We start from the raw sequence: 17,753 nt of genomic DNA on the forward strand, positions 1-17,753 counted from the left end.
ATTTACATAGAATTTTCGCCCAGTCTCTGTTCTCAATTACTCTAGTCAATGGAAAACTTAGTCATTGGGATCACAAAACTTAATCCAAAAAATACCATTCACCACATAAGTTTCATGGGCTATTGTGAAGAAGGAAATAAAGTCTCTGAATGACTAGGTTTACCCACTGAAATCTGTAAGGTGACAGAGAACATTTTTTCCCCCCTCTCTACTTTTGTCACCACCATCTCCTTCCTCTCAAATTTCCTTGTCATTGGAAAGGGAGAGAACTAACTTCACAGAATCATATACAAACTGATACACTCAGGTCACAGAGGAATTCAGTTTCCAACTCCTAACCTCCATTTAAAGGAGGGAGAGGAGGGGCCTTCCCTGGTGGTCAAGTGGTTAAGACTCCGCTCTCCCAGTGCAGGGGCCCCGGGTTTGATCTCTGTTCAGGGAACTAGATCCTGCATGCTGCAACTAAGACCTAACACAGCCAAATAAATAAATATCTTTTAAAATTTTAAAAAAATAAAGGAGGGAGGTGGGGAACAGTGCAGAGCTGCTCTGACAACAGGCAGCCTCCCTTGAGAAAACAAGAGATGCCCGGGCTTGAGATATGAGTTAATCCAGAAACCAAATAGGAAAGCTTTTGTTCATTTACTGAAGGAGGAAGTAAAGAAATATGCCCAAACCAGGGGATATGGGTTGGCGAAAGGTAAGGATTCAAGATTTGGTATCTAGACTATGGGAACTCGTCAAGACATCAGCAACAAACTGGACCCACTGGTTGCCTAAAACAACTCTAGAGATTAGGACTTTCCTTGTGAGTTTCTTTAGTGGATCAGTTTGTTTCAAACAGCCAGAAGGGTGGGGTAGCATTTGATAGCAGAGAGCTGGCTAGAATATAAGAACTACATGTTGTTGAATTCTAGTTTACGAATCTTTGCACTACTCCATCATAAGTCAAACACCAGTAGTAAGACTTTCTTACTGCTAGCTCTGAGTGAAGCAAAAGCAGATACAAAAAGTAACAGACATTGGGTAAAAAGAGCTAAGATTATTTAACAGGAGCTAAAAGCAATCACTAAAGGCTACATTTTCTTATATTCCTATAACATAGCAATATTATTTTCATGCTATTGGGACTGAGTCACAAGCAATCTTTCAGTCTGCTATCTGGCACAGTCCAAAAAGAGTGAGTTTCAGGGGGAACCAAAGGAGATGAAAAAATGTAAGGACTTGAGCACTAATGGTTCTGGTAACTGTAATGACTTCTCTTTATGTACCCATACTCTCCTTAGATAAAAAAACAAAATGGTGTCTTACAGGACAATAACATAATACCATCAAATTATAAATACCAAAGTGAATTGAAGTTTGTTTCACATTTACTGAAAGTCTAAACAAACTTCTTGATAATTAATCTCCAAAATGTATAAATCTGCTGCAGATTTGTGCACATAAATTATAATAAAGAACGTTGGTACGCAATTGGAATCGAAGTGCTTTTTAGTAAAGTACATAATGATGCATGCTGAGGAGATGCAGGAATATTTAATTGGATATAATTAAAATAATGATGTGTGTTTAAAATAATGATATATTAAAAAAATTTTAAATGTAAGTGGATGAAAAACCTGTAATAAAAAGTCAAAGCAGTAACTACTTTTTGATTACCTGATTACTCACAGAGCTAATACCTTTCATTTAACAAGTAACGCAGTAATGCTGTAATAATGTCACACTGGAGGGATCCAGGGAGCCCTGCCGAAAACATGGGCCTTTGCTTCCCCCTCTTCAGGGAGTGTTTCCAGGTCTCCTCTCATGCCAACTTCCTTCATCAAAACGAATTTCCTCCAAGAAAGGTATAATTGCTAATTGGTGAAGCTGGGCAATGGGTACATGAGGGTCAGTGTATTCTTCCTCTTTACTTCTGTGTATATTTGAAATGTTCTTTTATTAATGGAAAAAAAAGAGAAGTCTCTACATTTGAATATAGATTCTATAATGTTTGATAACTTTACTTTTTCCCTATGCAAAGGACATAACATATTAATGTGTCTGTGCATGCGCTGGTTCTACTGCATGAAATTCCCTTCAAATAAGTGGACAAATGGCAGATAAATGTACATTTCTAACTCTTAGCCCTGGTTAAATAAGGCCATCTGTAAAGACAGCTTTTTATCTTGGCTGTCTCCCACCATCTTGAGTTATTCTTTGGTCCCCTTCCTTGTTCACAATTCTTCCTGCTTCAGGTTGAATCAGTGAGTCACATCCACCTCATCCGTGCACCAGGATTTCTCAGATGAGCAGCTGTTGAGCTACCCTACTGCCCAGACATCTCATTACCTTCTGTCCTCTGCTGCCCTGCTGTGACCTCAAACTGAGCTCAGTTCAACTCCCTGCAGGGTTGTATGGGCAATCAGTGTCCCTGAACCCCCAGCTCTATAATTCATGATCTTGGAATGGCCAAATGGCTTGGTTAAACTTTTTTTTATTCCTGCTTATATGACAAAGCTTCTGCACTCAATAGGGGAAACTAGGCTTATGATGCATGTACAATATTTCCTAAGGATAAAAACCATATTATACATGCTCTCTATATTTCTTCCTTTACTTGTTATGTTTAATAACTGACAAATTATAACCATGTTTTCACTAATTTGAAATAGATATTCTGGACTTTCGAAATATCATTCTCAAAAATATGTCAATTCCTCTAGCAGTTAATAGATTTATGGCTTCACAACTTGATCTTAAAAGTGACCATGAAGCAGGAGTATCTTCTTTGTAGAAAAACATGTAGGACATCCAGAGAACAACATACATTGGAAATAAAGGTCAATAAACTTTTTGGCATTATTTTGTCTTATAGCAGTTCAGTTTCAACTTATATGGACTACAATTCCAAGCTTTTGATTATTTAATGGTGATGACCCAGTTTATAAATTGCATCCATCTTCTCCTATTCCTGTTTTTATTCTGTTCATCATCTCATTACTTTGTTACTCAATGTCATTATAAACTTCAGTAGACAAAAGGCAAAAAAAAATAAAGGCAGAAAAAACACAAGCTAATCTATTGTACCATTTAAGCATCTCTCCAATAAGATTATTTGGAGGGAAACCTGAAATGATTGACCAAAATAAAATCTCTATAGTTTGAAGACCCATGCAATTACCCTTCTCCCAATGCTAAAAGCAATGAGGGAGTTGATTTTATATCCCAACTTTAACAAGATAATGAAATCCAATTGTCAAATACTGTGACTGAATTTTTATGAGATTTTCCAGCTAACGTGGTTTATATAAACAAGTACATTGCGAGTATTCAGGATCTGGCTGGATGTCTGAAAAATCATAGTCTACATCCCATCCCCATTTGAATTCTTACATGTTATAATATGTCTCAAAGGACAGTTGAAAATTTAATTAACTAAAAAATAATTTTTTAACTTTAAAAATTAAAGTAAAATTTAAAAAGACAGTTAAGTCTCCTCTCAGCAAGTTTTAACATTGCCAGCTTAGTTTTCTTAATGTTTCTCCCTGTTCCTTCATTTCCTTCTCGCTCACCCACTATCACTGACCCAGATCTCCTCCACCAGATTTGTACATGGCAGAGAATGGGGAAACACACGGAGAACAACAAAGGGTGAGGACGGATGAAAAGAGCCAACAGCAACTTTTACTGGGGCCAGGGTTTAGAGATTAAGCCGCAGGCTAAACACAAAGCAGCCAGATTATTTATTTTGCAGTTAGTGGAATTTTCTTCTTCAATGTCAAGTGGCAGGAGCCAAACTTTAGAAAGTCACAGTTTTCCCAAGACTTAAAAGAAAGAAAGCCTTGATCATGCACATTTTCTTGGAATGCTGATGATCTTCCCCTGGATGGACTTACAGGCCAAAATGCAATCAAGCTTAGGAGCTCCTGGCTCCAGTCACAACTGCAAATGAGGTAAATACAGATTTCCAAATTACATCTTCAACCTGCCAGTGTATTCTCTGCTACCCACCTCCTCCACTGCCTGAACTTTGAGATTCAAATGACTACTCCACATCCTTTGAGGTACTGTAATCTAAGATTTTCTAAATCTCTAAAGCACAAGGAAAGGTGCACAGGGGTCAAAATATGTAATGTGTTACATGCCATGCAAAAAAATATGACTTTCCCATTAGGGGGAGCTATGACAGGTTTTTAAGCAGGATAATGATAACACCAGATTTAGTTTAGAAAGATAGTTCTGCAGATGGCAAATTCTTCCAAAACAGCATATAAATTTAATACAATCAACATAAAAATCTCAACAAATGCTTTTTGAAGATTGATGCAATGGTGCTAAATTTTATTTGAAAAATAAAATGTGGGGAAAAAAGCAAATCTCTGCCACACAAAAAAGTAAATACATAAATAAGGAGCAAAGCGGAGGACTTGGCTTATCAAATATTAAAATCCATTAGAAAGCTACTAGATTCAAAACAACAGGGCATTTTTGCTAAAATTTGTAGTCAGACTGATGGACGAGAATAAAAGGCCAGAAATAGACTCAAAGTTAAATAAAAATTTAGTGTATAACAGTGTTGTCACCTCAAATCATTGGAGAAAGGTTGGATTAAACTATAAATAATATTGCGAAAGCTGGCCAACCATTTTAGGAAAAATAAAGTTCAAAACATTGTCTCACACCTCATGCCAAAAAATTTCCAATTAAAAACAACCATACAGGGCTTCCCTGGTGGCGCAGTGGTTAAGAATCCGCCTGCCAATGCAGGGGACACAGGTTCGAACCCTGGTCCAGGAAGATCCCACATGCTGTGGAGCAACTAAGCCTGTGCGCCACAACTACTGAGCCTGCGCTCTAGAGCCTGTGAGCCACAACTACTGAAGCCCGTGTGCCACAACTACTGAAGCCTGCGCGCCTAGAGCCCGTGCTCCGCAACAAGAGAAGCCACCGCAATGAGAAGCCCACGCACCGCAACGAAGAGTAGCCCCCGCTCGCCGCAACTAGTGAAAGCCTGCACGCAGCAACGAAGACCCAACGCAGCCAAAACTAAAATTAATAATTAATTAATTAAAAAAATTTTAAAAAACCCCAACTATACAGGGAGTTCCCTGGTGGCCTACTGGTTAGGATTCCAGGCTTTCACTGCCATGGCCCTGGTTCAGTCCCTGGCCAGGGAACTGAGATCCCGTAAGCTGTGCAGCGTGGCAAAAAAACAAAAACAAAAAACAAAAAACTATACATCATCTATACATCATGAAACCACAACAATATGAAAAGAAATTATACGTGATCAAGAGTTCTATATCAAGTAAATCTTCTGAAGAAAGTAAGACAGAAAGAGGTACAAGTAGAAAAATATAGAAAGATGCTCCAGATCATTCGTGAAAGCAAAATAATTTGAATGGCTTTCAAAAGGAAATTATTTAAGTACATTATAGTATATCCATATGACAGAATAATACAAAGCCACCAAAAATGATGTAGCTGTGTATTTATTCATTTCGAAAAATGCTCACAATCTATTAAATAAAAAGGCAAATCACCAAACAGAATTATATTATAATCTAATTTGTATATATGTGTGTATAATCATAGAAGAAAGTCTAGAAGGATGCACACTGGGTTTTCATTTGGTAATAGGATTCGGCAATTTAACAAGAAACTATTACTCTTGTATTGGAGATAAAATATAAAAGAGTTTGCATTTGGAAAAAAAATAAGATTAGGTTGGCAGGAGTTTGAAATGGGACTGGAGTAAAGACAACTAATGATAATTTAGGAGGTTGCTGCAAAAGTCCTGGTGATAGCAGATGAGAACCTGAAGAGACAAGGACGATAAAGCTGAATCTGAAAAATATTTGGGTGGTAGAAGACGTCAGGACTTGGTGGTCAGCTGGGCTTTTGTTAGTGGGCTGTCATTTAGGATGCCTATAACTTAATAAATGGATCATTAATAAAGAAGGAGGATACCACTGCATGGTAGGGTAGGTGGGCAAACCAACAGATCTACCTTTAGATATAAATTGCAGGACAGTATGGAAGAGCTGTCCAGCAGGCAACTGGAAATAAGAAGCTGGAGACTGAGACATGGAGTTTATTAGTATGAGGGTACTGGTAGAAACCATAATCTGGTTTGTAAAAGCACCTGTAATTCTCCAGGGAAAATGACCACTGGGTCCACACTGCTTCTAGAGCTCTTATCCTAGACTACATTTTCCAAATTATGTGGGATTTTATTTCCTGAAGTCCTCATCATCCAAATCCCCTGTATCATTAGGATTCCAACACTATCACAGTCTGGGTTAAGTAACCGCACATCTCTGCTCTTTAAATCTGTCATTAGCTTCCCATTTCATTTAGAACAAAATCCAAACTCTTGGCCAGGATCTACCAGCACTACATGATCCAGACTGTTGCTATTCCCATTACTCACTATGATCTTGCCATTCTGGTCTTCTCTCTGATCCTTGAACACACCGAGTTCTTTCCCATTTCAGAGCTTTGCACATGCTCTTCCCTTTGCCAGGAAGGTTCTTCTTTGCCTTGTCTCATGACTGGCTCCTTATCTTTCAGACCTCAGCTCAAATGTCACTCCCTCCAAGGGTTATTCCCTGACCTCCATTTCTAAAGAACCACTCTCCCTTACATGCACTGGCATGACACCCTACCACGTCACTGCATCATATTTCCTTCATAGAACTTACCTCTACTCAACATTATTTTGTTACTTGTTTATTGTCAATCTTTCCTTCTAGAACGTAAGCTCCACAAGAAAGGTCATGTCAATCCAGCACCTATAGTAGAGCCCAACACACAACCACATAGCAGGCTTTCAAACCTGTGGAATAGTTGTAGAATGATACAATGTGGAATGAATGAAGGATTGAGGCATTTACTGTAAGTAGCTCTAGATTTGCAGTCAGAATGCAACACAACCTTGGCTAAGTCAACCTCAATTTCCATATCTCTAAAATGTGGCCAAAAATGTTTACTCTGCTTATGCATTAGGATTATCATGAGACTTTGATTCTTCATTCATTCATCATCAAATATTTCCCAAGTACCTTCTATGTGTTATGTACTGTGCTCATTGCTGTGTTCACAGCTATAAATAAGAAGTTGAGTCTAGTGGCTGAGACAGTTATGTTTAGAGGCAATTACGAATGGTACAGCTATTATAAAAAAGACCAAGCACAGGGTGCCATAAGAGCACATAGGAGAGGCACCAAATTCATCCTGAGGGAATCAGGGAAGGGTGAGTATCAGTGGAAATCAACTTGGCAAGGAGAAGGCGGGGAGATGGGTAGTCAGAGAAAGAGAAAATAGTCTAGACAGAGGAAACAACATGTGCAAAGGCCCAGAGGCAAACAAGGACAGGGCATTTTGGTGAACTGCATGTCACTCAGGATGGCTGAGACTAGAAAGAAGGAGTGGTGGCAAAATTCAAGGCTAGAGCTCTAAAGAGAGTCCAGGTCACGATGGGCCTATGCACCAGCGTGGACAGTCTGGAGAACTTTGGCAGGACCAAAACAAAGGAGGCAGTGGTAAAGCAAGGAGGGTGATTAGGGCATGCCAGAGATGAGTCTGGAAACAGGGAGAAGCCCAATCAGAGAGAATTTTGGATGTCATGTTTAGGAGTTAGACTCTACGCTACAGGTGATGGGGAGCTACTAAAGAGCTTTAAGGTGGGGCAATGGCCACTCCAGCATGGAGAAAAATTGGAGCAAGGCAAAATAAGGGACTCAGAGTTGTTCATTAAACCAAGTGAGAAGTAATGGGTGGCTTGAATTAAGAGTGATGAGGGTGATGAATCAAAGAGATACTTAGGAAAGAGATCTGATGTGACTGTCAAACCATGTTTGGAGGGGGGCGGGCATCAGCACGTTGAGGGATTCCACTGGTAAGTCTTTATTAACAGCAGTCTTCCTAACTCAGTGAAAAGAGAATTAATGGATAGAATTTCCTTAATATTAAGATCTTGTATACATTTTCCCTAAATTTTGGATTCTGTTCCTGATTATTTATAACTACCTGGCTCAAAAGAATTCTATGCTTAGTGATTGTTTGAGATGGGGGTCAAACCAACAGAAAGCAGACTCTAAGACAGTTTAGTATGCTGGATGTTTATTAAGGAGTGTCCTTGGGATCAACACTCGTGGAAGGTAAGTGGACGCAGGACTGGATGAGGCAGAAATCGAGCACAGTATGGGCCCCATGACAACCCTGGACAATCTCACAAGGAACTCTGGAGCTAAACTGGCCTCCAGAGTTGTCCCATGCTGGACCGAAATGGCCAGTCCTTAATGCTCATCTCAGTCAGTCACTGGATATAGGCCACCCCAAGAAGGGCATAACTTTAAGGAAGGCAGTTTTCTGCAGGTGAGGTAAACCCTGAAGGGGCTAGTAACTAAGGCTGTCCACAGACCACAACCCCAGCAGCTGAGTCAATAGGTTCTTCATTGAAGGGAGATCTGGGCAGGGGCACCTGCATATCACAAGGTGATTATAAGTCTGTTATTTCAATACATCAAGGCCTTCGGGGGACACCCTGACAGCTCAGAAATATGCCACCCTGAGCAAGTGTGAGAACTTCTTCCCTTCCTACATTCTTTTAACACGCATTTATTGAGTATATTTTTTTGTGTTAGGCATTGGGTCAACGGTGAACAACACAGGAACAGCCTTCATGGAAATGATAATGTAATGAGGGAAACAGTTTTTTAGTAAGAAAAATATTGTACAATTAAACACGGTACTTTCCCAAAGAGGATGAAAATGAAAGGAAATGGAAACATGGGTAAATGGAAGGAGTCTCATTACACAGAGGGCCCAGGGAAAGCCCCTCTACAGGCCACCTACATTCCTTGGCTTGTGGCCCTTTCATCTTCAAAGCCTCCAATGTGGCATTTTCTCTTTTCTCTGACCTCTGCTTCTGTCCCTTATCTTCTCACTCAGACTCTATTTCTGTCCCATTCATGTTAAAGGCCCTGTAATTACCTCAGGCCCACACAGATAATCCAAGATAATCTCCCCATTGCAAAATCCTTAACCTAATTACATCTGCAAAGTCCTTTTGCTATGCAATGTAACATATTCACAGGTTTTGGGGATTAGAGTGTGGACAGCCTTGGGGGGCCATTACTCAGCCTACCACACTCAACTTCCTCATCTTTAAAATGGGTATAATAATAGGACCACCTCATACATTTGTTGAGAAAATGAAATTCAAATCAAATGCTAAGAGCACTGCCTGGCGCAAAGAAAACCCTCAATAAATGTAAGCAGCTATTTGGATCATGTGGATCTCTTTATCTATGCTATCCTCTCCATCGCTAGTGTTTCTGCCTTAGTTCAGTCCCTCCTCATTTTAACTTTCCATAATCATCTGCTGTCTTCAGTTTTGCCTCCTTATGCCCACATCCCTAGACCCCCACCTCCCCACCCTCCATACCACCACCAGAGGGGAACCACAGTGATCACATTTCATTGATTCATTCACTCAGTGACGAGGTATGGGTGTCCATTTTGAACCATTCACCTGCCATGACTGTCTCCATGGCCAATTCCTGTGTCAGCTGGACATCTTGAGCCAGGTATTGAGTCTTGTTTATCTATTTACCCCAGCATTTTACAGTGCTGAGCTACAGTAGGTGCTCCATAAGGCCTATTGAATGAGTTAATGAATAGATGGATCTAGTTAAAGCACTCTATAGTTCTATGATTCTATAAGGGTAGGAGCCCTATTAAATTCTCATCACAGGAACACATTTGAATTATTTTTAAAGCAGCTGAGGTGCTGTAAAAATTTATGGTGGAGCTCAGTGCATCCTGGAAAGCATATCTGTGCCTGCACACCTCCAGAGGCCTCCTTAGCCAGAACTGCACAGGGACAATGGGGCGGAGAGGGCATCTGGGTAAACTGTCAAACAGGTAGGCTTTAGAGCAGATGCTTCTTTGGAGATTTTAGAAAGCAGAATCAAGTGACCCTGTGATGTGGCTACTATTTTGGTTAAGATATATTTTCTCTCTTTCAGTGTAATCTCATTTCTTCTCCACCACCAAAAAAAAAAAAAAAAAACCCACATAAGATACTGAGAAGGGCTCTTCTCTATGCTTCCCATTCAAGAGTGCCTGCCAAACCAATTAATAGCTCCTGAATGTTATCTCCCTGCTATGTTAATGTTATGTTAATAAATGCAATTAAGATAACATTCAGGAGGTGTTAATTGGTTTGGCAGATGTACATGAATAAGAAGCACAGATATTTTGCTTTCCCTATTTATGGAGGCAGGAAGTGACACAAAGTTGGACAAAAGGAAACTTAATTTGCCTCGTCTCTTTTGATACCCCTTAGGCCTTTTCTGTTAAGTAATATATGGGATTCTTAAAAATGCAAATTTAGATGGTATTACAAAGATGAAGCGATTGTCAAATGTTGCAAAAACACTGAAATTGTCTTTGGCCACAGGAATTAACTACATGGTGTTTACTCTCTTTAAAACACTATATATGCCATATATGCGCTATATATATATATATATATATATATATATATATATACACCACACATACACATACATACACACACTCTCTCAAAAGTGTCTATAGCATATATGCAAATAAGCTCTCATGTTAATCTATGAAGCAGATTGTTTCACAGGACTAACACCTAGACTATTCTTGATGTAATTAGTTATTTAATATATTCCAGTGACTTAATGTTCTCTTATTCTAACTTACAACAAGATGGCAGCTTTTACTTTCTATGCTTAGAAATCACATATATATACACATATATATATGCTAATGTACCTTACTTAGCAAAACAGAGGTTTTCTCTGAAATTTATATTTATACAAATATACTTGTATAAATATTTGTATAAATTTGTGTAGTCTTGAAGCAAAGAGATGTTACATTGTATTACCACCAAGGTCACTGTGTTCATTTCTGGAACCTGGCATTTGCCAGCACATCACATGGCCTTTGGCAGACTTAGTCTTCCCAGGACCTTATTAGGACACACCTATGATAAGAGCCCCTCTAAGAGCTGAGATCTGAGAGCATGTCAGAGCACAGACCCATTAGGGTTCCTTCCAGTCCTGGAGGGCAAATTATCAGAGTCTACTTTGTGAACCAAATGGGCACAACTAAACTAAAACATTAGTCTTCAACCTGGACTTCAAAACAAATTGGAAGTACATTACCTAAATTCTAAGACACCATCTTCTGTAAAATGCACCAGCTCTTTAATAAGGGTTTTCCAGAGGGGGAAACAGGAGAAGAGGAAAGAGAATGAAGAAAAGGAGAAAGACCCCATTAAATTTTATATTTACTGCAAGATCGAAGTCTAATTCCAGAAATGCTAAAATATGCCTCTCAAATTAAATATCAGGCATCCCCTAGAAATACAGGTAACAGCACGTAGCTAGAACATAGCCACTGCTTTGTTTCTAGTGGATTGTTTGGAGCCAATATCTGCTGCATAATTCCAGAAAGCTTACCAATCCTTTAGAAATACATGCATGTTTCTTTGTTAAATGCCCATCTGCAGCCCTTAATTGTCCCTTCATCACTTTTCGCAATGTAATTTCCTTGGACCTTACATATAAAATAATGGGACTGTTCCTAGCTTTCAATCTGTGAGTATGGTAATTTCTTAAGTGATAAAGGGTCACTACTGCTCTCCAGTGACAACAGCTGAAGATTGTTATGAAATACTCTTCTAACCTGTGTGCGTGTGTGCACAAATATGTGATAGAATCATTGTGGTTCAAATTCTTTAGGTTTTTAAATCTTGGCTCCCCTCCAGCCTAAGGAGGTAGAGGGACACTCCTGACCTCAGTGACACTGACTCAGTGTTTTGGGACAGTCCCCACCGTGGTTCTAGGCTTTGGTTGACTCTGGCATGGCAGTGAAGTCTTGACACAGATTTGACTGAGAAGCCATTTCTAGATGATTCCGTGTACCTTTGAGGGGAGGGCTGCTCACAGTGGGCACCTCTAGGCACACTGCCCCAAGAGCTCAGAAGGCTGCTCAAAGATGGGATCATGCAATAAAATCTCATTCTCAAAGCAGTGTACTCTGACCCAGGGTTGGCAAGCATTTTCAGTTAAAAAAAAAATAAAATCAAGTTATACTCACTTTAAATTATTCCTGGGTAAAATTTTTGGATTTATACTATGTGGCAGAGATTGCAAATAGATTATATCTGAGTATATAAGGCTGAATTGTGTCCTTCCAAAACTCATATGTTGAAGCCTAACCCCCAGTACCTCAGAATGTGACTTTATTTGGAGATAGGGTCTTTAAAGAGATAATTAAGCTAAAGTGAGGCCATTAGGGTAGACCCTAATCCAATCTGACTGGTGTCCTTATACGAAGAGGAAAGTTGAACACACAAAAGAAGCACCAGGGATGTACATGCACAGATGAAAGGCCACATGAGGACACAGCAAGACGGTGACCATATGCAAGCCAAAGCAAGAGGTCTCAGAAGAAACCAAACCTGCCAACGCCTTCATCTTGGACTTGCACTCTCCAGAACTGTGAGAAATAAATTTCTGTTGCTTAAGTCATGAAGTCAGTGGTATTTTGTTATGGCAGCTCTAGGAAACCATTACACTGAGTGAATGCTCTTGGCTGCCTTAAGCACAATGTTAGAAAGGATTCTGGAGTGGCAAACATGGGCATGGGAAGATGAGTAGTAGAACACGTGCCGATTTAGCCATCCTTACTCCATGGGGTGGAATTGAGAAGCTTGACTACCTGTAAAATGTTTATTGTCATTCATGACACACGGTAACCAATGAATAATTTTAGCTGTAAATATTATTATTTTAAGTTTAAACATTTCTTCAAGGAATAGGTCATTCAATGAATAGTGTGTAAATCTTCAACACACAGGATATTTGGCCAGGGAGAATAATATCACACACGCACACACCCGATTTCTTCAGGGTGCTGTAGTCAACCATTCTACCCCTAAGCATGGAAAACCACTGCTTTTTTTCCTCCCTCCCTGTAGCTTCAGCTTATCCAGAATGACATATCAATGGAGTTGCATCATATGTAACTTTTTGAATTTGGCTTCTTTCATTTAGCAGAATGACTTTGAGATTCATCCAAGTTGTTGCATGTAACAAATAGTTCATTCTTTTTATGCTGAGTAGTACTCCATTGCATGGATGTACCACAGTTTGATTATCCATTCACTCATTAAAGGACATTTGGGTTGTTTCAGATTTGAGCAATTTTGAATAAAGCTGCTACAGGTTTTTGTGTGAATTTAAGTCTTCAGTTCTCTAGGGTAAATACCCAGAAGTGGGATAGATGGATCATATGGTAAGTGTATGTTTAATTTTATAAGAAACTGCCAAGCTGTTTTTCAGAGTGGCTGTACCATTTTGCATTCTCATAGCAATGTATGAGAGTTTCAGTTGCTCCACAACTTCATCAAGACCTTGTATTGTCAGTTGTTTGTTTTTAATTTTAGTAATTCTAATAGGTGTGTAGTTTATCTCATGATTTTAATTTGTCTTTCCCTAATGACTAATGCCTAATGATGCTGAGAATCTTTCCATGTACTTACTTGCCATCAATATGTCTTCTTAGACGAAGTATCTGTTGAAATGTTTGCTTTTTTGAAAACTGGTTTGTTGTTTTCTTATTGTTGACTTTGGAAAGTTCTTTATATATTCTAAGTACAAGGCCTTTGTCAAACATATGATTTGCAAATATTTTCCCCCAACCTGTGACTTGTCTTTTCATTCTCTTAACAGTAACTTTGACAATGTATGTCTTTAACTGTGATAAGTTTAATTTATCAATTTTTCTCATATAAATCTTGCTTTTATTATATCTAAGAATTCTCTACCTAACTCAGGCCCACAAAGATTTTTTCCCAGTTTTTCTTTAAAAGTCTTATAGCTTTATGTTTTGCATTTAGTTCTGTTACCCATTTTGAGTTAATTGTGTACAAAATGTGAAGTACAGGTCAAGGTTCATTTTTTTTTGCACATGGATGTTCAGTTGTTCAGCACCATTTTTTTTTCAGTCTCTAAATATTTTTTTTTATTGGAGTATAGTTGCTTGACAATGTTGTGTTAGTTTCTGCTGTACAGTAAAGTGAATCAGCTATACGTATACATATATCCCCTACATTTTGGATTTCCTTCCCATTTAGGTCACCACAGAGCACTTAGTAGAGTTCCCTGTGCTATACAGTAGGTTCTCATTAGTTATCTATTTTATACATAGTATCAATAGTGTATATATGTCAATCCCAATCTCCCAATTCATCCCACCCCTTTCCCCCCTTGGTGTCCACACACTTGTTCTCTATGTCTGTGTCTCTATTTCTGCTTTGCAAATAGGTCCATCTATAACATTTTTCTAGATTCCACATATATGCATTAATATACGATATTTGTTTTTCTCTTTCTGACTTACTTCACTCTGTATGACAGTCTCTAGGTCCATCCACGTCTCTGCGAATGGCATGATTTTGTTCCTTATTATGGCTGAGTAATATTCCACTGTATATATGTACCACATCTTCTTTATCCATTCCTCTGTTGAGGGACATTTAGGTTGCTTCTGTGTCCTGGCTCTTGTAAATAGTGCTGCAATGAACACTGGGGTGTTCAGCACCATTTTTTGAAGAGACTATCCTCTCTCCATGGAATTGCCTTTGTATCTTTTTCAAAACTCAACTGACCAGGGCTTCCCTGGTGGCGCAGTGGTTGAGAATCTGCCTGCCAATGCAGGGGACACGGGTTCGAGCCCTGGTCTGGGAGGATCCCATGTGCCACGGAGCAGCTGGGCCCGTGGGCCACAGTTACTGAGCCTCTGCGTCTGGAGAGGCCGCGATAGTGAGAGGCCCACGCACCGCGATGAAGAGTGGCCCCCGCTTGCCACAACTAGAGAAAGCCCTCGCACAGAAATGAAGACCCAACACAGCCATAAATAAATAAATAAACAAATACTTAAAAAACAACAACAACAACAAAAAACTCAACTGACCACAATTCTTTGAGTTCATTTCTCAAGTCTCTATTCCATTCCATTCATCTGTATGTCTATATTTTCATCAATATCTCATTGTCATAACAACTGTAGCTTTACAGTAAGTATTGATATCAAGTAGTAGGAGTCTACCAACTTTGTTCATTTGCAAAATTTTATTGGATATGCACCTTTGCCTTTCCATATAAATTTTAAAAATCAGTTTGCAGACACGGCTCGCCAGCTGTGGACACTGCTGCTATGGGGCTGCCGGCTGCGGGCCGCGGCACTGGCGGCGGCCCGGGGAGGACAACCAGTTCTGTGTCCTTGGAGGCCCCCAGCCCAGTTCTGGAGTCCCAGGCAAAGCCTGGCTTCAAGCTCCCATGATGGACGGCCGTTCAGCTCCCAGGCTACTGAGGAGCGTAAGGAGGAGCCTCCGCACTCCCTCAGCAGCAGCTCGGAGACCGTGCAGGGTTCTGTTTCCAAACATGAGCTCCAGTCTGAGACAAAGAAGCTTCTGGACATCGTTGCCCGTTCCTTGTACTCAGAAAAAGAGGTGTTTATACGGGAGCTGATCTCCAACGCTAGCGACGCCTTGGAAAAGCTGTGTCATAAGCTGGTGTCTGAAGGCCAGACGCTGCCAGAAATGGAGATTCACTTGCAGACTGACGCCGAGAAAGACACCATCACGATCCAGGACACTGGCATCGGGATGACACAGGAGGAGCTGGTGTCCAACCTGGGAACGATTGCCAGGTCGGGGTGGAAGGCCTTTCTGGACGCGCCTCAGAGCCAGGCGGGGGCCAGCAGCAAGATCATCGGCCAGTTCGGAGTGGGTTTCTACTCGGCCTTCATGGTGGCTGCCAGAGTCGAGGTCTATTCTCGCTCGGTGGACGCGGGCAGCCCTGGGTACCGGTAGCTTTCAGAGGGCTCTGGGGTGTTTGAAATCGCCGAAGCCTCAGGAGTAAGAACCGGGACCAAAATCATCATCCACCTCACGGTAGACAGCAGAGAGTTCACCAGCGAAGCTCAGGTTGGAGATGTGGTGACAAAGTACAGCAACTTTGTCAGCTTCCCCTTGTACCTGAACGGAAGGCGCATTAATACCCTGCAGGCCATCTGGCTGATGGACCCCAAGAATGTGGGCGAGTCGCAGCACGAGGAATTCTACCGCTACATCGCTCAGGCCCATGACAAGCCCCGCTACTCCCTGCACTACAAGACGGACGCACCTCTCAACATCCGCAGCATCCTCTACGCGCCAGAAACGAAACCAACCACGTCTGAAGTGAGCCGGGAGCTGGGCTCCAGTATCTCGCTGTACAGCCGCCAGGTCCTCATCCAGACCAAGATGGGGGCCGCCTGGCACTTCCTGCGCATGCGGCAGCTGGCCGAGCCCCCGGAGGAGCGCGCTCAGCTGCTGCAGCCCACGCTGGAGATCCACCCCAGGCACACGCTCATCAAGAAGCTCAATCAGCTGAGAGACAGCGAGCCTGACCTGGCCCAGCTGCTGGTGGATCAGATCTACGAGAACGCCATGATCACAGCGGGGCTCAACGATGACCCGGGACCCATGGTGAGCCGCCTGAACCACCTGATTGTCAAGGCCCTGGACCGACACTGACAGCTGTGAAAGCCCCAGGTCCTCCTGCAGTGTTAGGGCTGCAGGAGAGGGGACAGATGGAACCGTGGGACAAGGTAGCCTGAGACAGTCACGGCGGGTGGGGGGGGGGATGGGGACAATGACCCAGGAAGGACTGGATGCTGCCGATGAGAACACCTGCTTTTGAGCTTTATTTACTTAAAAAAAAAAATCAGTTTGCCAATAAATGCAAACATACTTGCTAGGATTTTTATTGGAATTGGACCAAATACATAGATCAAAAAGAGAATTGACATCTTAAGTATACTGAGTCTTCTAATCCATGAATAGTCTTCTTTTTATTCATTTTATCAGTGTTTTATAGTTTTAAGCATACAGATCCTGATAAATTTATACCCAAATATTTATTTATTGATTTGGGGCGCTATTGTAAATGGTACTTATTTTCAATTTTGGTTTCCAATTGTTTATTGTCATTACAGGCATACCTCAGCAATATTGTGGGTTTTGTTCCAGACCAACCAAGCCAAATGTCGCAATAAAGCGAGTCACATAATTTTTTTGATTCCCAGTGCATATAAAAGTTATGTTTACACTATCCTGAAGTCTATTAGGTTGGCAATAGCATTATGTCTAAAAAAACAAGTACATACCTTAATTTTAAAATACATTAGTGCTGGGCTTCCCTGGTGGCACAGTGGTTAAGAATCTGCCTGCCAATGCAGGGGACACGGGTTCTAGCCCTGGTCCACGAAGATCCCACATGCTGCAGAGCAACTAAGCCTGCGTGCCACAACTACTGAGCCTGTGCTCTAGAGCCCGCAAGCCACAACTACTGAGCCCTTGCACCACAACTACCGAAGCCCACGCACCACAACTACTGAAGCCCATGCACCTAGAGCCCATGCTCCACAACAAGAGAAGCCACTGCAATGAGAAGCCCGCACACCGCAACAAAGAGTAGCCCCTGCTCGCCACAACTAGAGAAAGCCCGTGAGCAGCAATGAAGACCCAACACAGCCAAAAATAAATAAATGAAAAATTAAAAATAAATAAATAAAAATACATTAGTGCTAAAGAATGCTAACCATCATTTAAGCCTTCAGTAAGTCTTAATAGTAACATCAAAAATCACTAATCACAGATCACCATAACAAAT

At 40.9% G+C, this 17,753-nt stretch overlaps 1 protein-coding gene and 1 long non-coding RNA gene across 2 annotated transcripts in view; one reads left to right on the forward strand and one right to left on the reverse strand.

The window, feature by feature from the left end:
- LOC133098379 (uncharacterized) overlaps positions 1–17,753 on the reverse strand; it is a 104,491-nt gene that overhangs the window by 10,935 nt on the left and 75,803 nt on the right. The window lies entirely within an intron of this gene.
- Positions 7,464–16,615, forward strand: LOC133098100 (heat shock protein 75 kDa, mitochondrial-like). Its single transcript, XM_061200810.1, is given in 2 exon segments — positions 7,464–7,529; positions 15,215–16,615. Coding segments are annotated over 2 exon segments (1,467 nt in total).

This window comes from Eubalaena glacialis, chromosome 9 (genome assembly GCF_028564815.1).
Source record: "Eubalaena glacialis isolate mEubGla1 chromosome 9, mEubGla1.1.hap2.+ XY, whole genome shotgun sequence".
In the NCBI taxonomy this organism is placed as follows: domain Eukaryota; kingdom Metazoa; phylum Chordata; class Mammalia; order Artiodactyla; family Balaenidae; genus Eubalaena; species Eubalaena glacialis.